The sequence below is a fragment of the Callionymus lyra genome, chromosome 5, assembly GCF_982586985.1.
Source record: "Callionymus lyra chromosome 5, fCalLyr1.hap1.1, whole genome shotgun sequence".
Taxonomy (NCBI): domain Eukaryota; kingdom Metazoa; phylum Chordata; class Actinopteri; order Syngnathiformes; family Callionymidae; genus Callionymus; species Callionymus lyra.
In genome coordinates, this window is record NC_141822.1 from 14,765,325 (window position 1) to 14,790,392 (window position 25,068).

General features: G+C 38.8%; 1 protein-coding gene across 2 annotated transcripts in view; it reads left to right on the forward strand.

Moving 5' to 3' along the window:
- The first annotated feature begins 722 nt into the window (after nucleotides 1-722).
- The window catches only part of lrrtm4l1 (leucine rich repeat transmembrane neuronal 4 like 1), a 54,820-nt gene continuing 30,474 nt past the window's right edge, over nucleotides 723-25,068 (forward strand). Inside the window, exons 1-2 of one of the 2 annotated variants that reach the window (XM_087791100.1) lie at nucleotides 723-1,169; nucleotides 21,070-22,700. In XM_087791100.1, the coding sequence (XP_087647226.1) occupies nucleotides 1,133-1,169; nucleotides 21,070-22,700 (1,668 nt within the window). In that variant the 5' untranslated portion in view covers nucleotides 723-1,132. Of the gene's footprint in view, nucleotides 1,170-21,069; nucleotides 22,763-25,068 lie in introns of both variants that reach the window. The other variant, XR_015711326.1, reaches the window with a different exon arrangement.

Sequence of the window (25,068 nt, forward strand, 5' to 3'; positions counted from 1 at the left end):
CATCAGTATGTCCTCATTTTTTTTTAGTGGTAAGAAATATTCGGGGGGAAAGAAAAAATTGACTAAAAAAGATGTATTAACGGTAAATAAATACAAATTAAAATAGTAATTTATATCAGAAAAACTTTTTTTTTTACATATTTTATTTTGATAAATACAGTTGTTGCATGGGGCCCTTTTACCACGTCTGTTCCAGAAGGTGAATCCGTGAATATATTTATTTTTTTAATTAATTTTTTTAGGTTTAGGAATTATTTGTTCATCAACAGCTATTGATTTGAAGATTGTTGCTGAAACACAAAGTAGTGTCTGGACATAACGTGTCTGCTGCATCCGTTTTCACTGTGAAATTGCTCTCTCTCACACACACACACTAACACACAAACACACACAAGAACAACGTCTGCATTTAGCCCCGAGGATCCGCAACAATTATGCAACATGAGGTGGGAGCAGGCATGGCAGCCCACTCACGAGATGGTGCAAATCTCCGCGTGTCCTCCGCATCACCTGCATAATGGACTTGGATGAGGCGCGCTGGCGTGCGTAAAAAAAAAAACATCAGGACAAAACAAAAACAAAAAGCAGAAACAAAAAGCAAATCTCACACATGTGCCCGCAGCTGTTGAACACCGCGTTGGTTGTAATTCTGTTTTTTATTCCCACCCCTCTTCCCTTCACCCACGGTCACGCGCATACAAGCACATATGCCCTCCCCACGCGCCGAGAGCGCGCACACGGCACTAGCTTCGACACCGTGGCGCAAGCAGACACTTCGCTGGAAGATCTGCGTCGAGGACGTTCAACAAACCCTAGCAAACTTTTCTCGTGGAAATTTTCCTCACGCCAGGTCTTCAGGATTCATTCCGAGGCAGACTTGCATGGATGGGACCCCGTTTTTTTTTTTCCTCTCCCCCCTTTCTGCGTTTTTTTTCCCCTTGAAATCTCCGTAAAGTTGCGCGCAATCTGGGAATCTTGGCCGCAAACTTTAGATGCGTTTTTTTTTTACTGCGGGTTTTTTTTGTTGTTGTTTTTCTATGAAGATAGGTGAGTCAAGTGCGGAGTGAGTTGAAGCTCCAGGTTGCCGAGGAGGAAGAGGAGACTCCGGGGGAAGTCGTGAGCTGTGCGGCAGATGCGCTACGGAGGAGCGCACCGATGTGACACCATGGGTAGGCGAGACAATTTACATTTTTTTTAATCCATTCATTCATTTTATTAAGAGAAAAAAATATTTTAAGTGTAAATACTAAACCTCCACCTTTTTTTTATATATTTTTTATAAATAAATTTGAATGTTTTATTCACCAAAATGTGTCATATACTGTAGGTAAAATATTTAATTCTAACTGCGACAAAATAACGCATTTACACTTGACATTGTGACAGTCAGACTGACATCTAATTATCAATCAGAGGATGATATTGTTGTTGAAAATGTGTTTTGTGTATTTTTTTTTGGGGGGGGGGGGGAACATACCCACCTTCTACGGTTCACCCACTGTCTTAAAAAAAAAAAAGCCTCATAAAGCCGTGACATGCCTTTGCCTATTCCCCCCTCTGACACCCCCGGTCTCATCCCACTCTCATCAACTCCCTCATTTCACTGCACGACCCGCCTAACAAAAGGCACTTGTCTTCAGCGGTGAACGACAAACGTCAGCTGCTTCATTGAAGTCCCCCCGGATTGTCCATTAAGTGCTTTAAAAAAATCACATTTTAATCTAGAAATATTAAGTGTTAAAAAACGTGAGGGGGTTCTTCTGCACCCCAACTCCCCTTGTGTTTAAACGTTTCAATAAACCCTCACTTATTATGTTTTTTATTATCATATTTAACTTGATTAGATATAATTATTTAGTAGATATTACCTTTCCCTAATTTTCCCTATAAAGAGTAAGCCTTGATTTAACAATCATGATGAATACAATCTCAGGATGAGTCTCCTGAGCTCATATTCCCTAAAAACTACTCCCAAAAAAGGGAGTAAAAAAAACCCTTCAATATGGAGTGACGATGACGACACAAACTCACTGACAAGTATGGTTAGCACGACTCAACCCAGCACTAAAGCAGAGTGAGTGGACATAACTCTGAAATGAAGACAGGTTTTATAGATTTTAAAAGGGAGATGGGATGAGCCTTAAATCGTTGCTAAATAACCAGCAGACCAGGCAGAATTACAGCACAACACCCCGAGTGCTAAATTAGGCACATCTTATTTCAATTTGTCATGCTCTCGGACCATCGTCGTTCTTTTAGATTACTCAGGTTATTCTCCATGAATCAGGTCGTCTCATTTCCTGAAGACGATTAGATGAATAATTCTTCCACGGTCGCCCTGGTCGCACTCTGTCCATCGTTTTCTTTTCTTTTTTTTGCCTGAGGCCAGCAGGTTGTTTGACAAGTTCGCCAGGTGAGCCAACTTTAAAAAAGACTCTTGGGTAGTTCAGTACTGTTCAGATTTCAAACCTCAGCACTTCCTGAAGGTCCATGAATGATCTTTGTTGCTTCGATTGTTCACTCACAGCTGTACTCACTTGTCCTTCAAAGAGTCTCAACAGAGAGAAAAATGTGCAAAAATAACATTCGAGTCCTGCTCGATTCTCCAAACTTCAAAATCAAGGAGATGCAGCTTTTTTCTCCCCACACCTGTGGCTTTCATTTGATCTAATAATAACATTATATCTATATATATAATGTGATTTTTAGATTTGGTAATACAACATTTATCTTAAATAATAATGTCCAAATATTGATCCAAAATTACTGGAGAAATTCAAGTTTGCAGCAGTTTTTTGTCGGAAGAGTACCAAATGTTAATATAATTGTCTATATATTTGACTCTCTTAATCTGATTTTTAAAATGAAAAAAAATAATCTTACAATGATGTTTAAATGAATCTGAAATACAGTCTAATGCAGGAATGCTTGTCTTAACAGAAATGGCTGATCTCCTTTATTGCTTTGGAATAAATGTATAAATAATTTGGCTGAAAAAGCTGCCGCAGCTGAAACTATCAATAAATATTCTGCCACACTAAGGCTTGTTTCCTCATCCAAAGTGAAAGTTCCCTGCGGGCATCTCTCCTCCTCAGTTTAGTAATATCCACTCCATCGCCCACACGCGCAATTCTCCCCGAGTCCATTTGTTTGGAGGTTTTTGTCTACGTTTTTTTTGCGCCGAGTGTGACACTCCTGAGTGATGTGATTGATCACTTATCTTTACTCATACCATTCAGCTCTCCTCCGAGTCGGGATAAATGTGTCTCTTGCTAACAACATTGCTGTTTGACATTGATCGCTGGAACAAAAGCAGGGACACAAAGGTGAAGTCTGGCAGTGAAGACAGTATGGAGCGCTTCTGGTTGAAGGTTTAGTGATTTTTCTGAGGCTTATTTACTCCATTTTCTTTCTGTAAATGTTGCAGCATTTATTGCATTTTACTTCCAGGTATGGAAAGTATCAGTGTGAAACGATTAATAGAGTGAGGGTCGCGGGGGCTCTTGTCTCAGTTAAGAAACACAGACTTCACTCTTCCTTGCCATCTTGTCCCGAGGGGCCCCAGGGCATTCCCAAGCCAGCTTCCAGACACAATCTCTGGTCTTCCCTGCACTCTCCTACTATAGGAATGTGCCCTGAACGCCTCACAAGCAATGCATCCTTATTATATGTGCAAGAGTATCAGCTCTGCTCCCAGCCTCTCACAGTTGGCCTTACTTTGCCGCCCAGCCACAGAAGGGGCAATAAGTGCCCAGCATAAAAGTTTGGGTCTTCAACACTGACTTGACTATCGGGCAGACAATGTATTGTAGATTCTTTAAGGTAATCTTAGAAAAAAATACTGTTTTTACAAATATGCATAATAATGGGCGGAGTTAGCTTGACTGACAAGCAAGTAGTAGCCAATGTAGCCTCAACTAAACTGGCGTGGCTTCTTCTCCCGATCACAATTCAGCCCACCTGTCTCCACCTCTTGATTTTAGTCTGGATAAACTTGAAGACTCCATTTCCAAGATGGTGGCAACCAACCGTTGGCTGACATCATAGAATCTACATCCGAACTCACATTTTTCCGATCCTTAAAACACTTCACTGGCTGCCAGTTTCTTTCAGGATCAACTTATTCATGGTCAGGCTCCTCCTTACATCAGTGATCTGATCCAGCCTTACACCCCAGCTCGGGCGCTGAGTTTCTGTGGATCACTGATCACACTCCTGAACACTCTTCTGGACCAGAGGAGAGAAATCCTTCCAGGCTGTTGCTCCTTAGCTTTGGAATGATCTTCTCCTCTCTAGTCTACTGACTCCTTCAAGAAACATCAAAACATTTTTATTTTTGCAGGCTTTTCACAGATTTTCTGAGACTCCTGTGTTGTTCTCGGTGTTGTCTTGTCCTCTTAAGTATATATCTTATTGAGTATTGTTTTGATTGTTTAAGCGCTTTGTGACCTTGGTCTGGAAAAGCGCTATATAAATATAAATTACTTACTTACTTAGTTATATAGGGTCATTCTCCTTTCTAACTCCAGTCTACTCATGGACGACCTATAATGACCTAATATGATCTTGCTCTTGCATCACTGTTACTTTGCTTAAAGCTAATTTATCGACCATAACAGTTCTCACAAACATATGTTCTAAAATACTTGAAGCATTTCATGAAATATATATCATTCTCAAACGTTATTAAGTATAATTAAGCAAAAAAAACCACCAAATATTGATTGATTGTTATTTGTCACTTTCCCTTAATATATTTAACTTATCGAGTGACTCAAATATTGTCGATACTGTATGTAGAACTACTTGAACTATCCAATGTTGCCTGAGGATTTTTAAAAGATACAGAACCAAGAAGATTTTTTTGAGGCCATGTGATTCAGTTTTAAATATTTAACTGTCCAATGATTCCAAAGACTTATAAAGTTCATTTTTGGTCGATAGTGGCAGAAGAATGACAAGTTACCTGCTAAGGGCTAAAAGGAGTCTAAACACTTTTCTGAGAATGAGATTTAAAATTAGATTTTGTAGCACTTTATAGGTAGTAGTTTGTGCAGAACCGCTTTCTGTCTATTTTGCCTTTGCAGAAGAATAAGGCCAAAAAGGAAAAATCATCTTAGGCCAGACAGTTCCTGGTGGTCATTTTGAGTCCAAGAAGATCTGTGTAGCACCCCTGAGACGCAAGTGCCTTTTATAGATATTTATTATCTAAAATAATGACGTATAAACTCATATCTGTTTTTTGTAACTCTCATTTCTGTTAATAAGAGTTTATGTAAGACGGGAGTTTTTGTTTAAACATCTTTTCCAGGAAATGTTTTGTCCCTTTAAATGAAAGAAGACGTGTTGGATTTATCTCAGTTTCTCAGAGAAACAAGATTCCTCTGGAGTGAAAAGCGTTCAGAAGGAACTGACGTTGATCAAGCTTCACCACTTCATGTCTGATTAGTCAACTCGAAGAGTGACATTGCATCCGGGATAGTAAAGCTTAAGATGAGTCGAGGGGCTGCTTCTCCGCGGAGGTTGTTTGAGGACGGGGCGCACTCAGGACAGGGTCAAAGTTTATCTTTGTGTGTTTGTGGGTCTTAAAATCCTGGCTACTTGAAACTGCAACCCAGCGATAAGAAAACTGAAGGATTTATGAGTAAATATCGCGGCTGTTGTCCAATTTATTTGCAGAAAAAAATATGGCCTATGTGAGTGCATATGTGAGTATCTAATAGTTAACGAATAACCACCATAGTAGTCACCATAGTATTACTCCACGAGTCACTGTAGTATTACTACGCTAGTCACCTTAGTATTACTTTGGGATCCACCGTAGTATTACTTGGTGAATTTAACATTTGAATCCCTATATAAGTACTTGTCTGTGAGTCTTCACTGTCCCAAAACTATGTTGATAACACAGTCTCCCGTCTGAATCCTACATCACATGACCCGTCAATTAAAAAGAGGTTACTAAAAGCTTGCATGTTATAAGAGCTTTATCTCCCAAAGTGCATGTTGTTGATTTGTGATTGAGGGGAAGCTATAAGCTAGCCGAGGAAAGGAAGGATTTATAAAACGGTCGTGCTTTTAAATTATTGTTTGTCCAGAGATAAACAATAATTTGTCTGGATTTCTTTTGCGTGAAAACCTTCACTTAGTCCGTCCAATTAAATACATATCTCAGTCTGAAAGCAAATGTGTTGTGCGCCGTAACTCGGAAACAGACGTTCATTATGTAAAGAAGGCATCTGACTTGCCATTAGTTTGGCAGGGACGTCGAGAGGCACATTGTGTGTCGGTTATTACCATGCAGAGGCTCCAGTTTTCACAGCAACTGTGTGGTTTGTTTGTCGGGCTAATGAAGCATTTCAATACAAACAGGATTTAAATCATGAATTGAGCGAGAGCTCTTCAACTGTCCCTTAGGGACGGATGATGAATAAAGGCAAAAGAGAGGAAGCCGAAGCCAGTGGTGGAAGGTGCGCTGCCAGCCCATACAGGTGGGCTTCACAGGACAGTCCCTGCAGAGACGCTTTCATGGCCATTAGAAAAAAATCATATTGTACTCACCCAGTGGGCCAAGGTCTGTTCTACCTCCCCACCGTGCCTCTTCACACCTTATCCCTTGTCAACTCGGAGAGTAGTGTCCTGCGCGTCTTTCTCAGACGGTCGTCAACCAGGAGACACAAATAACTTCTGAAACACATAAATTATCAAGCACCGGAACGCATGAGTGAGTTCCAAACTTACACCGTTAAATGGAACCCATCCTTCACCAAGGGCTCGCTGGAATACTTCAAGGTGGGTTCTGTCCAGTTGATTATGTATTTTGGATTCTGCTTGAATATCCCAGAGCCTCCAACCTGTTGTATGATGAGTTTTTTTGTTCTCACGTTGTGTGCTGTGTAAGTAAGCAAGTTTTCTGCTTTAATAAACATGTTTATTTATAACAAAATTAAGTTGTATTTGATAAAGGCCACCGTCTTGTGTTGTTGCTAAGAGTTGAAAGCCTTGACACATGTTTTCATGAAGTTTATTTATCTCAGTGAATAGACTGGTTTGGTTTAAAGTGAATATTTATAAGATCTTTACTATCTCAGATGAAAGGGCAACTCGCCTGTAAGTAATTTATATTTGTAAAGCGCTTTTCCAAACCAGGGTCACAAAGCGCTTAAACAATCAAAACAATACAATAAAATATATACTAAAGATTAAGACACATAAGACCAACCCAGGAGTGTCAGAGAATCAAGGAAAAGCCTGCACAAATAAAAACGTCTTAAGATGTTTCTTGAAGGAGTCAGTAGATCAAACACAGAGAGAGAGGAAGATCGTTCCAAAGCTTAGGAGCAACAGCCTGGAAGGATTTCTCTCCTCTGGTCCTGAAGCGTGTTCAGGAACCATCAGTAGATTCTGATCCACAGACCTCAGAGCCCGAGCTGGGGTGTAAGGCTGAATAAGATCACTGATGTAAGGAGGAACCTGACCATGAATAGTTCTGAAAGTAAGAACCAGAATTGAATGTTGATCCTGAAAGACACTGGCAGCCAGTGAAGAGTTTTAAGGATCGGAGAAATGCGAGTTCTTCTAATAGAGTGGGTCAGAATTCTCGCTGCAGAGTTTTGAATCAACTGCAGGCGAGACAGCACCTTCTGGTTTAGACATGAAAACAAACTGTTGCAATAGTCCAGGCGAGAAGACACAAACGCATGGATTACAAGCTCCAGATCATGTTGTGAACATTTTCCTAAGTTTAGAGATTTTTCTCATTGGAAACAGTTTCTGGTCAGTCTGTGTCCAGCCCTTATGCTCCCTGCGAAGAAATTTGCAACCTCTGCCAAGGGGAAGCCGCCAAAAACTAATAGATTTCTCAAAGAAAGACTCAAGTCTGGGTGAAATCCCAGTTTTTTGTTTTTTCTTTATTGGAATATTAATACTAGAAAATGTGCTTAAGTCCCGCCCACTGAAAACGCTTGATGATCTTAAACACTTCATTTTGCAGACAAAATCTTGTTTACTATAACCACACCCACTCTGCTGTGATTGGTCAAACATTCCGGTTTGTTACTGCACGCCATCGATCCGGAAAGTCTACACTTTCAAATGACTCGTAGAATAAACAAAGTGGGGGGTGATTACAGCTGGCTGGAGGAGGAGTGAAGACATTATTACATCATAATTGACTCGTAACCTCTCATAGGGTGAGATTTCAGACGGGGTAGAACTTTATAAAGTAATGTGTTCAAAACATGGTCATAATGAGGGACTTACTGCCTCTTGGAGAGGAAGACTTCAACATTTGAAACATGTGAGTGAGTCAGGAGAGTTCGAATTTGAAATAAACTGCCCTTCAAGGAAAGGAAAACTAGTGGTAGAGTACCTGGTTAGATTTTTCTCTAATATTGATATGTAACTATGAGCTACAGTTGTCAAATCTACATAGCTTTTAAAAAGTTTTCAGCCAATTAATTTTATGATGAAGATTGATAAAAACACTCTCATATATAGGATATACTTTTGCTTTGATACCGGGCTCTAACAATTATGACAATTGAATTAGATAAATTCTAACAAAAAACAACAACATTACACATACTAAAAATCTTTAATTTATGATAGTTACATTCTTCAGCTTTCATAAGTTGCCACTCCAAGCTGTTTTCTTAAATAAAAAATACCTAAAAACATTTCCAGTGCAAAATAACACTTCCAAAAAAAGGGTAAATTAATCTGACGTTTACTGCCTTTGTAGCTCTTTGTTTCTTCAGATAAATCCACACGTTATTAGAGTTTTAATAACACTTTAGCTTCTGAAACGTGGCACTAAAAGACGAAGCAGGTTTCGGTGCTCGGTACTATGGCAGCATTTTGGTTAGTGCCACGAAAAATAAACATTTCAAATGATAATTTGTTTTTAATGCGACTGACTATTTTCTGTTTCTTATAACTGCTAGCTTAAACTAGCTTTTCCATTTCTTGTATAAAATGAAACACATATCAACATGTCAATACTTTTCCAACACTTGAAAATCCCTTAAAACCTCACAGTTAATCTTAACCCTGCTGTGAGAGGAAGTTCAGCAGCAGCAGGATGTGTTGCTGAATCACCACGTCTGCTCATGGTGAGGACTGTGACATACTAGACTTCTCGTCAAATTAACCTTTTACAAACCATTTCCATCTCCACATAAAACCTGCTGTAGCAAAGAAGTTGACATTCAAAATCGGAAATACTAGTCTATAATAATAATAGTTCAGTTCACGCACGACATTTCATTAGAATCGTACCAATACAATGTGTTCGTCATAGTTCGCTGCATTTCTTACACATAAGTAGAGACTGGTTCATCATAATATTCCTTCAGCGGTTTTATCCAACTTCGATGTCAAATGTTAAAGTTACAAAGGTTTAACCTTATCAAGAGATTGTGGGTTTTAAAAGTTTGACAAGTTGAGTTTTTTGCACATATTACCATGAACAGTACTCACTTGAGCAAGACATTCAACCTTTTTTCCTCGAGGCAGTCTAGGCGGCTTACATTTTTTCTTCATATTTTCATCATTTTGTATTGGTGATAAATTAAACTAATGATTGTCAAGCAAATTTACAGACCGTTGAGTTGTGCGAAACAAAAAAATTAAGTTTGATTTCTGGATCTCAAACAGGTTTAATGTTAGCAGTACTTTCACGGTGCGCCCTACAGATATAAAGAATTCAAATAAAATGCCAAGACCTGCTAAAACCAAACAATAAGTGCGTTAAAATACATCTCACAGTAACGCTGAATCAGCAGGAGCCCCGGGCAGGTTTCTCTGCAACAAGATGGTCCATATAGAGTTTGTGTTTAAGTTATAAATACTGTCTTGATATGTCAAGAGTCACATGCTATTATGATGTGATAATCGAAAATATATTAAATAATTTAACATGTTTGCAGACAGGTGGTTGGGGGCCACTGATGTAAAAGACAAGATAAGATTGAGATTCATTGTTTTCCACACTTAAATAAAATGAACACTTTCTTTGTTAACAGCATTTTTCTGTATGTGCCATAAGATGAACCTAAAACATGACAAACTACACGTTGAAGGCTGTGAATTAGTCTTGAAACAAGTTCTTACAGTTCAGCAGCTGTATATTATTGGAAATAATGGGATTTAATCTTCAGCTCTGTTATTATAATAAGTGTGTTCACAACAAGACACTGAAAAAGCAAACACAAAACACAAACTCAAGTGCAAGTCACTCGGATCAAACAATTAATCGAAATGAAATGGAATTTAAATTTGTAAAAATAGGTCTTTTGTCTGTGTTGATGCAGTGTTTAGTGGTGGCGACAGATTTGCTCAAAATGTTGAATAACGCGAGTACTATGGTTAACCGATCTTTACGCTTCACTTTTCTTTTTAAGGATCAGGAAGATACCTGAGATGAGAAGAAACCATTCACAAAGGTTGGCCATAGGCGTTGCTTTCTTTACGTTCTTGATCATAAGGTCCCTCCGTTGTAGTTTCTTTGGATCAAGCAGCTGTCATTTTAAACTAGGGATGTACTGATCAGACTTTTAATGTCCTGATACCGATACCTGGGCTTTGAGTATCTGCTGAAACCGATCCGATACCAGTGTTAAAATATGAAACCTTCGTCCCCTGATGTGACACTGCTTTTAATAAGAAGGAAACATGACTTTATATATACATAATCACAAAGTTAATATTTATCCAAGTAAAATCATTACATTTTTAGAAGCATTTTGAGAATAACAATAAAATAACTTTTTTTTTTACTCTACAACCTGCAAAAAACTGGCAAATGGGAACGTATTTCAAACAACCAAAGTATGAAGCGCATTAAGCGAACGCAAAAGTTCTAGAATTTAATAAAGATAACGCTTTTTTTTAGAATATACAAGTCGCTGCTCGGATCGGATGTGTGGATCGGAGCTTAAACAGCTAATTTGATGTTTCAAAGATGGCTGAATTAAACTGATGCAATGAAGAATTGAAGCGACAGCTTCATCACAAAGTGAAGTGTTGGCGCACCAGTTATGAACTAACAGTATGAATTAAAGGCAAGGTTTACGTCTGCAAATGCTATCTTATTTTATAAACCGACAAGACATACTTTACTTTTATAACTCATTTCTGAGTGTTCTTATGAACATCATGTAATGTGGCTAAAGTAGAAATGCCATTAGCAACCGTTTTTTGTGTGAGTCCACGATTTAAATAGTATCAACTTTAAGTGCAGATTCTAGAATCCATTAAGACTATCAACGTGTCTGACGCATACATTTGTGTTGCTATTCTTACCACAGGGCTTTGTCTTCCCCCTGAAAAGATACACGTGTATGCTAGTAAACATGTGGAAGTTGATTGCATTAAGCTAGAAAACGTGGCTCGCTCAACACAATGCGATTTAAATCTCTCGTTAGGAGAGAAAACATGACGTTTGGCTGTTGGCCTCTCTCCCACGCACACACAGGCGGACACACACTCCAGGGCTTCGCTGCAGTTATCGCTCTGTGCCCGACACGTTGAAAATCTCCGCCTCCTACCACGTCCACCACACTTGCTGTTTCATCAAATATCTGTAAATTGAAAATGTCAGTTTGTGTCTCCTGCTGCCAAGATGTATGGATGCATTAGATTATATAAAATGAGTTTATTGTAATTAAACAAATATGATTTTAAATGTACTCCAACTTTTTCGGAACACACAATAAAAGCGTTTTGTTTTGTATATAACGCTGATTTCTTCCCAAACACTGGTTTATTTCTTATTTACAAACATAGTATTTTCTACTCAATACAAGTTAATTGGCTAAAACATGTGTTCCAAACTTCACCAAGCAAAGGCCCACAAAATTCAAAACACAACTTGTAGAGTTTATTTTCTTACTTTTAGTCAGTTTCAATATTTAGCAGTTAAGCATAGGGAATTATAAAGAATGTGTTCTCAGTACTGTATATTCCGGTGATATTCCCATCACGTTTCATCTCTCATTCCATGAAAGGTCTTCATATAATTCCTGTTTCACCTAGAACTCTAATCCGAGAGGTGAAGCTTCCATGACCTGGATGAATGAGAACCTCCACGGACATTTTCTGTTTTATGTTATATTCCATTCTTTCCCTCCAATTTTCTGAGGACCCTTAAGCACCAAGGCCGGCACTTTGAAAACCACTGGGCTGGATGACACTTCACCAGAAATATATTTTATTGATATAAATATTATACAAAAACAAATGTACGTATGATATGACTTAAAAAAAGTTTAAATTCTATTTATCTAAAATAATCAATTTGTGTCCCTAATCTTACGTTGTTTAAAGTCCCAAAAAGTTGACCTGAATTCCCTAATCAGATTTGAAATATTTCCAATTTTAATTCAACCATATTCATGAAAAGAAAGATAGATTTGACCTCCCTTTTTGTTTAATTTAGGAGGATTAAAATGGGTAGAAGAACTCAATGAAAATTCAGGTAGACCCAATTGTGAGGAGACAAAATAGTTTGAAAATAGTTTTCATAAACTAACTTTATCGAGCGTCTTGCTTATAATCCTTTATCATCACGGTTATACTCTAAACTGTTTAAAATCCAAGTTTGCTTATAATTTTTATTTTAAACTATTTATCAGTCCTTTTTTTTACGTCTATTGATTGTTTAAAACAAATTTAGATTTCGATTTTCAGCTAATTGAAAGGTCTCAGATAATTTAATTTGGCCGGTTAAAGATTTTTAATATAAAATTTTAAATAAATGAATAATTAAAACATAGTTATTCAGCTATAACTCATATGTCAATCAGGTCATCAGTCTTATGAAACCGTAGAAATTGTAATTTAAATTTTTTCAAAAGGTGCATATGTGCCTAAAGAATGCTGATGATATATGAAATAACCAGTAGCCAATTGAATAAACTTCCCTTTTGGGTTTAATTACCCATTTGACACTACAAGAGTCAGTGCCTCACCAACTGTGAATCTCACATTTACACATCTACACATCTACACATTTTAAATACGTATATATCTATATATAAGGATATACCTACATAATCGTGAGCTCACCAAATCTTAGCCCAAATTGAAGATCTCTCTTCATTGACTATCGCTACTCGCTCTGAGTGCCGTTATAAAGGCGTTTTCGAGTAGTAGAAAGAGCTTTTATCATACATTTCTCACTTATTCATGGGTTTTTTCCCCACAGCTTAGATCACAGATTCCAATTTTCAAATTAATAGCCATTATATAATGGGCTTTTTACCCTGTAAAAGATACTTCATTTCAATATTGTACCGCCAGTGTGGCTAATTCATCAACGGCCAGTCATGGGATTGCGACTGGTAATATGTCACATACTTCTATGCCCTGAAAGTATTTTTAATTTTATGTGCCTTAAATCTGAGTGAACACACTCAATAACGCAATATATCACACATACCAGAGTGCTCAGAATTCTGCTTGCCTAAGCTCTAACTCCCATCATACACTTGAGGATTCTTGGCTCGGGTGCAACTCGGAGGGAGGAAAAGGACTCAGATATTGTGAGTTTGAAAAAAGAAAAAAGACATTGTGATGATCACATTTATTTGAAAAAAATGCTCTATATTCACATCCCATTATTCCAAGAAAGTGAATTTAACTATTGTGCCAATCTTTAAGCCTGAATGCTTCCAGATAAAAAAAACTTGCCATTAATGTGTCTTACAATGGGACATTTAATAAAGAAACAACTACTGTAATGCTTTATTGTTTTTCTGTGCACTTTTCATTTCTTTGAAGTGCTTCTGCGTTTCATCCATTGTGATGTTGGCCAACCCACATGGGCACTCTGGGTAATAGCCTCCGCATTCGGTGCTCACAGTGGCGTGCATTTAAATGAAATATAATTTGTCGCAATGCCAAGGAACAAGGCATGACTGTACCGGGGTTGCCAGAACCTACTCTGGCCTTAAGCAGAGAAGAAATCCTTCTTTTTCCCACGTAGCATTTTCAAATAACAATCTGCCGCTGGAAGGAAAGTGAAAGGCGCAAAATCCACATAGCGTGATGGACCAGTTATGGTTGGTGCTTTATAAGGTATTTTGCTGAAGTAAATATGTTTCAAATACATACTCGGGAGCAGCTGCACAGCTGGTGGAAAACCATGAGTAACAAGTAAGTCCAGCTATAATCGACTTGCTGAACGAGGGAGGAAATGGAATGTGGCCCTAGTGATGGAATCCGAAATGATAGAATAAAAGTTCGAACAAAAAAAAAAAGAACGCTTGGGAATAAGTGGAAAAAATAAGTGGGAAAACGTTGAGAGGAAATGACAGCCATGAAGAAAGATATTGCCACAAGTAGGAAAGAAGCATCAAACAAATAGCATGAAGACATTCTAAAGGAACTGTCACCACTAAAAGATCAACTACAGTAAAAGGAAAACATTTCCTGGAGACAGAGGAAGGATTTGCAACATAAGAGGTTGAAGCGGTAAATTGATTATATATTCGGCGCTGGGAAAATTTGAGCCAGAACAAAAAAAATAATCGAAAACAAATTTGGATGAAGGAAAAAAGGTATTATTGCCTATGATTAGACAGCTGCTGCCTGGGTGGCTAACACAACTTCACCATGTCGGTGAAAGAATTATTGAAGGTCTCCGAGCAGCTCGACAGACTAAACATGTCGAGCTTCAATGATCAGGAAAGAAATTTGGCCATGATTGTCCACTTAAAGTCTAGAAAGAAAATTAAACTCCTTGACATAAAATACAAACAGGACTGAAAATCAATGACAGCTGAGACACAGGTCGATGAACCATCTGAGTTTGTCGAAAACATGACAAAAAAGGCAAAATGGTGAATATTTTGAACCAGAATTTGAACAACATTCACTGATAAAATCATATTATCTTTGAATTGTCCTAGCTTCATTACAGGAGATAATATGAAAAATGCAAAAGACTATTTTCAAGTTTCCAAAGTTAGCCATTTGTATGTTAAAGGAAAGTAATTTAAAAAGAGGAATAGTTTTTTAGATTGTCTCCAATGTGCTCCTTTTCAATCTCTAGGATGACATTGAATTGGAAGAGCTGTTGTTGTGCATATGCTGTAAAGTTTAGTGAAATAAACTACTGACTACTTGTGTACAACAGAAGAAGGTTTTCTACTGGAATGATTTGAAATCTTTGATTTTCTTTTTAATTTCTCTAAGTTTTTGACAGATATGAAGTACGGGTATGTTAGGGCGACTACAATAATAAGGGTTTAAGTCTTGAAAAAATGATACAATTTGTCTGTTACTAACTCAACAAAGAAGAAAAGGATCATTTTGTTTAGAAGTACGTTTTTATTGTTCTCCTATATTAACCTCGATGGTTCCAGAAAACGTCTTCCCGCCTTCCTATTTAGCCCTGAACAATGGAGATTTTGGCACCGGGAACACCCAAGACTCATAAGTGTCCCGATAAATTGTGATCCATTAAAGCTGCCTTAATTATAATCCCGCATTGACTGATTGGTTAATCAATCTTTTCTAAAGTGAAATTCTCTTTGCAGCTGACTCGATGAAGCGCCCCGTGAGACCCGCGTACTCATGTCGACTTGGTTTCTGTTTGACTTACTTTCTGTCTTAGCAGAAATCCATGCCGGACCATTTCAAGCTAATTAAACAGGCTGTCATATGAAGATGGCACGGAGCCAGTGGCTTGTGGATTTCTATCATCCCCCTGAACGGCCCCTTATAATGCTCCAGTGGGATTATCACTTAGAGAAAAATGATGAGTGTGGGTAACTGCTGCCTGTTTGGGGAAGGTTCACAGAATACCTAATGGAGGTGATGGAAGTGCCAGAACTAGTGTACAGAGATTATTCATTGAGGATATTTTACAGTCAACGGGATACAAAAACCATAAAGTATCTTATTTACTGTTTTAGGTTTTAGTGGAATACAGGGATTTTTCTTTGTCTCTTTAAATACGTAAAGCATAGAATAGAAAGTATTTCCAGTTGAAACAGGGCTTTGGACAGGAGCAACGTAACTATGGACCGATACTAAGGGATATTAAGGCAATTAAACAACGTGAAATTAAAAACATATTCATGGGCTGTGTCCCAAATCACACACTTCTCCAAGTGCACTTTAATACAGTGCACATACTTGCGACATGTAGTACTGTCTCAAATCAAACACTGCCTCTACACACAATTGACTCGACAGCTTCTTTTTCTACTACTTTTTAACACTGATTGCAACCAGCAGTTGAATTGCATTTAAGTTTATATTACATTTTAGTATTATTATTATTTTTGTTTTATTTTAGTGCAATAAAACATTTAACAACCAAGACATTTAGTCACACTTTGTTTATTGGACAGGCTGGAAACACACACACAGTGTTTTTAAAAGTAATATAATCTCTATTACAGCTGCAATGTTTGTTAGTGAACGTCTACACACAAGAGTCTGTCACGTTAGGCTGCTACTGAACGAGGATTCTCATCCGGGGATTCGCAAAAGATTCGTTCATTGAACGGGGATTCTCATCCGGGGATTCGCAAAAGATTTGTGCAGTGAACGAGGATTCTCATCCGGGGATTCGCAAAAGATTCGTTCATTGAACGAGGATTCTCATCCGCGGATTCGCAAAAGATTCGTTCATTGAACGAGGATTCTCATCCGGGGATTCGCAAAAGATTTGTTCATTGAATGAGGATTCTCATCCGGGGATTCGCAAAAGATTCGTTCATTGAACGAGGATTCTCATCCGGGGATTCGCAAAAGATTCGTTCATTGAACGAGGATTCTCATCCGGGGATTCGCAAAAGATTTGTTCATTGAACGAGGATTCTCATCCGGGGATTCGCAAAAGATTCGTTCATTGAACGAGGATTCTCATCCGGGGATTCGCAAAAGATTCGTTCATTGAACGAGGATTCTCATCTGGGGATTCGAGAAAGATTCGTTCATTGAACGAGGATTCTCTTCCGGGGATTCGCAAAAGATTCGTTCATTGAACGAGGATTCTCATCCGGGGATTCGAGAAAGATTCGTTCAGTGAACGAGGATTCTCATCCGGGGATTCGCAAAAGATTTGTTCATTGAACGAGGATTCTCATCCGGGGATTCGCAAAAGATTCGTTCATTGAACGAGGATTCTCATCCGGGGATTCGCAAAAGATTCGTTCATTGAACGAGGATTCTCATCCGGGGATTCGAGAAAGATTCGTTCATTGAACGAGGATTCTCTTCCGGGGATTCGCAAAAGATTCGTTCATTGAACGAGGATTCTCATCCGGGGATTCGAGAAAGATTCGTTCAGTGAACGAGGATTCTCATCCGGGGATTCGCAAAAGATTCGTTCAGTGAACGAGGATTCTCATCCGGGGATTCGAGAAAGATTCGTTCAGTGAACGAGGATTCTCATCCGGGGATTCGCAAAAGATTCGTTCATTGAACAAGGATTCTCTTCCGGGGATTCGCAAAAGATTTGTTCATTGAACGAGGATTCTCATCCGGGGATTCGCAAAAGATTCGTTCAGTGAACGAGGATTCTCATCCGGGGATTCGCAAAAGATTCGTTCATTGAACGAGGATTCTCTTCCGGGGATTCGCACGACAGGGATTCGTTCAGTGAACGAGGATTCTCATCCGGGGATTCGAGAAAGATTCGTTCAGTGAACGAGGATTCTCATCCGGGGATTCGCAAAAGATTCGTTCAGTGAACGAGGATTCTCATCCGGGGATTCGATGTTAACATCGGGTCTGAATCATTAAACCTAGTAACGGATTGTTTAGTTGCGTTCAGGAAGTAGGAGAAATTGCAGTCAGGGCTCCAAAAGCACAGAGATAGTGATTTGGTGAACTAACGAACTGAATGAATCTTTTGAAGGAATCCTTTTAATGAAGTGATGCTAGTGATTCAGTACAGTCAAAAGAACTGTCGATTCCATCACTACTCATCGGCACGCACTTGTGCACTCTAAATGTATTGTGTAAGATCAGAATTGCGCGATTAGGGACAAAGCAATGAAATGTATCACACCTTGCAAACCCCGCGCACACAAAAGTGAGTCCAAAAAATATACTGTAAGAATACAACTTGTGACAAAGTGTACTGGAGAATAATAGATTTTTTTTCCTGGCTTGGTTTTAAAAATAGGTGTGTAGAGACTTTATAGAAGTGGAGAGATGTTCAATTGATCTAATGTATTTTTGAATCTATCCACATTAGTAGTTTATACCAATAACAATACATTTCTTTGATACTTTTTGATAGTATGGTTTAAAAAAAAATAAGCCTTTACTTTAAAGTACGCAACTTTATTACATATTTTTCAACATATACTGTACATTAAAAAATAAACAAAACCAACAATTATTATGCTTTGAAACACCATTGAGCAGAATTAAAGTATAAAAAAAATACTTGTATATATATAGTTTTTGCCTTTCAAGGATTTCTGCAGTATGTGACTCACTTGCTTCACAGTTTCTTTCATTCAACTGACACTGTAAAGGAAAAAGGAAAACACATTTTAATGAGTTCAGCAATCCTCAGAAAGAATCTCATAATGTTACATTATCCTTTTGTATCGTTTAAATTTATTTCAGTCCAGTTCAGTTTATTTTAAAAGGATAATGTGCAGTTACATTAAAAAGATGGCTGCACCAGATTAAGCAAAATGATACCGTACATTATTTAACGCAATAAAGTATCACAAATTAGCAACGTCTGTAGTGAGTGTAGCTGAAGTGAAGTGACCCTCTCGTTCAAGTAACAGAACATTTGTTGGTTGTTAGTTTAACCTGAAATAAGTTATATTGAACTACATTTCCCTCGCCTTGATGAGTGTTTTCTGATTGTTACCGAAGTATCACTTTTTGTGACAAACCTAATCCACACATTCCTCGGAGAGTAGTGCTCATATGACGAGGTATGTCACAGTCTATGATGGTTCTGTGTTGGGTTGTATATTTTAATGTAACATTGTCTGAATATACTCTTCATGAAAGCAACACATTGCGTACCGCAGTGTTTCTATTTAGTTTATTTAAGTGTCCTTCTTTTTAAAATATTTCATCATAATTCAGTTTTTTTGTCTTAGAATAAATACCTACTTTATCTGTAAAGACTGGCCACATTGCTTAAAAAATAATCAAACACTATCTTAAAGTCTGTCAAAATGAAGAATTACCTCTTCATTCAAGTGTTCCTTGTAAGAACAGGCCTGGCTCTCATTTGCCATATTAATGTCAGTATATCTGAGATGGTGACACTTGCTTTATGGCGTTGGCTTTGTGCTGCGGGGTTTTTAATGGCTAGAATCAAATTTGAGTGTAAGTGGAAAAAGTTGAATGGCATTTAAAATGTAAGAGCAATCATATCACATCAAAGGAGTGCTCCACTGTTCTGGGAGAACTAAATATTGGCTGACTGTACAAGCTGGCAAGTACAAGATAATAGCATCATCTTAAATGGTCCTTTGTAAACATTGATTTTTCCTTTTTGCATCAATCATTGTTTGAATGATATACTGCATGAATAAATCAAACAAGGATTACATTTGGCAACATAATGAGCTCTTTGACAAATAAATGCTACATTGTTATCCAACGCTGAAGTAATGACGGTATGTTTAGTCGTGATGACTCAGCAGTAGCGTTAAAGTTTTTGCTGTCAGCAGCAAACACAATGGATGAAGTCTGCTGAAGTACTTTTTGCAATAAGTATTCACGTAATGCAACAGACTTCTAGTGGCTTCACAAAGTGGTTTGCTTTTAGTGGGTGACCCTATTCCATTTAGCTTTTGAAGCTGAACGATTATGTCACGAAGATTTTAACCATACTATGATTTTTTTGGGGGAAGAAACTACTTCTTCGGTTCACATATTATTCATAAAACTTTTACCATCTTTGAGGCGGTGTAGTACAGTAGCTCAACATCTGATGTCAGATCCAGATCCTGTTCTGTGTTATATAATTGTCCTGTGCTTGCTTGGATTTCCTACTGGCACTTCAAACTTAGATTCGTGCCTTGCGATGGACTGGCAACTAGGGATCAGTCGGTGCTTTAACCCTTGTGTAATCTCAGGGTCAACGTGACCCGAAGGCCTGAAAACAAATTTTTAGTATCCCTCTTGTTATAACAACAATAACAATAAACATCGTATTTATTTAGGTCTTTTTGGAACACACAAAAAACGCTTTACAAAAAGGATAAGAAACACATAAAAAAGCAATTTTGAAGGTGGGTTTGGAGGATTGATTTGAAAGTCTAGAGTGAGTCAGAGTTCCTGATATGTCAAGTGTGGTGGTGGCAGCAGAGAAGGCTCGGTTCCCCCAGGGTTTGGTGCTTTGTCCTCAGGGAAGTGAGGAGGTTGGCATTGGAGGATATGAGGTGACAGGGTGGACAGTGGAGGTTGGAGCAGGTCGGTGAGATATGAGGGGGCCAGATTATTGTAGGGACTTGTAGGTGATGAGGAAAACCTTATATTATATGCAAAGTGCTTTAGGGAGCAATTCGCAAGAGGACTTCTTTGAGGGTGTGGGTGGGCAGACGGGCAGCAGAGTTCTGGATATATTGTAGTTAGTGGAGATGGGAGGCCATAAAGGAGGCTATTGCAGTGATCGAGTCTGGAGGTAATGAAGGCGTGGAGGAGGATTTCAGCAGTGCATTGTGAATGGGAGGGACTGAGACCGGCAACATTGCAGGTGAATGTGACGGTGTGCATGAGTTTTGAGTTTTGATCCAGAAAGTGTTGTGAACTGGCGCGACTATATTTTTTACAATGTTGAATGGTCGTATATAACCACCGTTTATGTCAGAACTGGTGCGAGTATCAGTAACTGTCCAGTGTGTCTCCCTTCAATTTCTTCATGGATATATGCTCTGTTCAAGACACTGTAATAGAAGCAGAATACTACGAAATATCTTATGTGTGTTCTCCAATCACTTTAAGTCACAGTTACATTACCATTGTGCAAATGTAGTTCTTTAATCACATTTGCCCACTTAAGTTCTTGATTAGTCTAATCATTGTTATTAAGAATTAACTCTAATTCTCTGTCTTATCCTCCAACAGATGCATTGCTGTATAATGGCCGGATGACGAGCCTCCTCTTACCTCTGCTGCTGCTATTGCAACCCCCCCTGCTGCTCAGCTTTGGTGAGCGCACATGCCCGAACAACTGCAGATGTGAAGGGAAAACGGTGCATTGTGATTCATCCGGATTCATAGACGTCCCGGAGAACATCTCTGTCGGGTGTCAGGGTCTCTCTCTGCGCTACAATGAACTCCACACACTGCTGCCATATCAGTTTGCTCACCTCAATCAACTCCTCTGGATATATTTGGATCACAATCAGATCTCCTCGGTCGACAGCCGTGCCTTCCAAGGTGTGCGCCGGCTAAAAGAGCTCATCATGAGCTCCAACAAAATCATGTCCCTGCACAACTCTACGTTCCATGGAATACCAAATCTCCGCAGTCTCGATTTGTCTAATAATAAATTGGAAATCCTGCAGCCCGGACAATTCCATGGACTACGAAAGATGCAAAATCTACACCTGCGGTCAAATGGTCTCTCTAATATTCCCATTCGAGCGTTCCTAGAGTGCAGGAGTTTGGAGTTCCTCGATCTAGGGTACAATCGGATAAAGATTCTAACTCGCACGACCTTTTTGGGACTACAGAAGCTGATGGAGTTACACCTTGAACATAATCAGTTCTCGCGGATAAACTTTTTCCTGTTTCCACGCTTGGCCAACCTGAGGTCACTGTACCTGCAGTGGAACAGGATCAGGGTGGTGAACCAGGGGCTGCCGTGGACATGGTATACTCTACAGAAACTTGATCTGTCTGGGAATGAAATCCAAACCCTTGACCCTGCTGTGTTTCACTGCCTGCCAAACCTTCAAGTACTTAACCTGGAGTCAAACAAGCTCTCCAATGTGTCCCAGGAGGCCGTGTCAGCGTGGATCTCCTTGACTTCGATCAGCCTAGCTGGCAACATGTGGGATTGTGGGACCGGCATTTGCCCCCTTGTCGCCTGGTTGAGAAATTTCCGTGGTACTAAAGACACTACTATGATATGCAGCAGTCCAAAGTATCTACAGGGGGAAAAGATAATGGAGGCCACGAGAAACCATGGTATCTGTGAAGATACCGATTACATTTTGACTGAAACCCCTTCACCGATGTCTGATCTTATTTCCGAAGGAACCATTGAGCCCACTTTTGCTCCCACTATGGGCGCTCCTCTTATGCCACAAACCAACACGTTAGGACCGTTCCCACCGATGAGACCGCAACCCATTCCTCATCCGACTATCCCCGGACATATGAGCAAGGACCCGAGGAACTCTGTGGCGCGCAGTCGTCCCACCCACACACCTCCCCCAGAAATAGAACACATGACTCTTCACAAGGTGGTAGTGGGCAGCGTGGCCCTCTTCTTCACCATGTCTCTTATGTTGACCATCATTTATGTACTGTGGCGGCGTTATCCTGATGCGACTAGATTGCTGCCTCAGAGATCAGTGGTGGGAAGGAAGCACCGCCGGAAGAGTCCAGAGCCGGAGCAGAACCTAAGTACTCAGCTCCAAGAGTATTACATGAGCTACAACCCTGCAGCAACACCGGAGGCATTGGAAGTACTGGGAAATGGAACTGGCTCCTGCACTTGCACACTAACTAGCTCCAGAGAGTGTGAGGTATGATCGATCGCACAATAAAAAAAACTCAAACAATCAAAACACAGAGGCTCATCAGACAGGTAAATTGTTTGTGCAGCATGTCTACCAAGACACTGTTGCACTACTGCTACCCACCAATGGCTCAATTACCCTCACATACTTAATTTGGTGTATGATTTGCTTTTTTTAAATATTGATTACATTTTGCCATGATTGAACCGATCTAATCTAGGGGAGTTGTATTCCGCCTAGATTAATCATGTGGTTTTAATGAGTTGTTTCTGTGAACTCACCCAGAGAATGTGCATGGAAAAGTGGGGATAGGACCACACACAATTTAACACCACCCAAACCAGCGTGTCTGAAAAATGAGCACCGCATGAAACACTAATCCATAAAATATAAGTTGTTCTGCCTGTGTTTGTATTTGTGGTCATGCTGGCTGTGAAGACTTTTGCATGCTACTGTGTATAATAGACAAATACATAATAAGCTGTTCACAAAGCCTAAAGGGTTTGAGGCTATGATGTTTTTCAGGACTTGTATTTAATGAGAAGTTACGTTTTTAGACTATATCTTTGACAAATATTACTAAAAACACATTTTCTGCACTGAGAATTCTAAACTGTTCATGAATGGGGGTAATTAAGACTCCTAATGCGGGCGCACTCGACTGCTGATTTCTAAAGTTTGCTAAACGGTTACGTGATTGTTATTTTTGGCCACATTTGGAGCCAATTATGAAGTAACACAGCAAGAATACAGACACAAATCCACCACTCAATTGTTATTCATATCCGCGATACAAACATATTTAAAGCTACAGCTGTTGTTTAACAGGTTGTGGGTTTCTACTGGTGGTCTGAAGTTCCATGAGGCCTCATTTTTAAACTCTAAGATTTGGTCTTTTCATGTGCAAATTATTGGCTTTGTTTCAACTACTGTATTTTAATAGAATCTCACATCATTTATAAAACTAGAGTGCCACTCGTTTCGTTCTCCGGAATGAAGGCGTTGTTAATGCTACATCAGCAGACCAACACAAGGTCGATTCCATCTTAAGGTCAAATAACTTTCAAACCGCTATCCCATAAAGTCCCCTTAGAAACCCTTTAAAATAAGTTTGTATTTAGTTCAGTAGTAAAACATTTAACTACTGACATTGTAAACATTTCATTATAGGGAGGTTCAATACAGATACATTTACAACTTTTGCAGAAGCAGCAAAACATTGCAATCATTGAAAAGTACAGGCACAGATTGCTCATGCAAGATTTAATATATTTGTTAAAATAAATGCATCTGTGATGGCAACCAAACCTTTGAAATATTCTGTTAAAAAAAAGTGGAAATGTTTATCTTATTAATGTCCATTTTTGGTTAATTTGATCACCCGATTGGCCTCCTAACACAACATATTCAGAGTTTGGACATTAAATATTAAAAAGAGTAACAGTAACATTATATTATTATTATTATTTGTCACTATAGGGCTGGGTATTTATCGAAAATTCTCGATACCTTTATTCAGATACCAGTTACTGAAGGATACTTTTTTAACACTTTCAAACTTTTTTTTTTACAAACCTCTTTTGTGATCATTTCTAAAAAAAAAGAAAATAAGATTACAAATAGAAGCAAACATCAAGACACAAATAAATGTGATGTTCACTGCCTTTGAATATGACTTTTTCTCCAGTAAAATACACATATTATTACGTTTTATTAACACGTGGTTGCTGAAACTTGGCACCAAAAGATGAAGCAATATAGCATTTTGGTCAGTGCCACAAAATAACAAAAGTTCAATACCCAACCCAAATATATTTATATATACAAAACTTTAAAGGTAATCTACATTTGCTCATTTTAATTCTCAATACATCTTGGAAAAGAAAAGAAACGTTCTTAATTTGCAATTCAAGTTTTCTTCTTGCGGCTCTAAAGCCTGATGATTTATGTTCTTTTTGCCTGATATTGAACTGCCAGGAACTCATTATAATATTTCAACATTTGGAATAATTATTTCATTAATCATTTCTCGCTCAGTCACAGAATTGTTGGAGATAATTGTACACAGGCAGACGGACACGTCCCAGGAAGAGTAAACATACCCCGGTCTGAACTCCTAGAGAGCTCAGAGGGAATGCATACAAGCTTTGGAGTACAATCAGACTTTACACAGAAAGGCCCCCGGTTCACCTCAACAGTCCATCACACAAATCGCATCCGTCCTGGGAGGCTGCAGGACGACTAGCCGTGCTGCTGCACTGGCCGTTTACTTCATTTCAGGTCATAGGATGTTAGGTATTCCATTTGCGGCTTTTGATCCAGTTTCATTAGCCTCTGTCAAAAAATGTATTTGTGGCGCGTCAACACAAGTTCA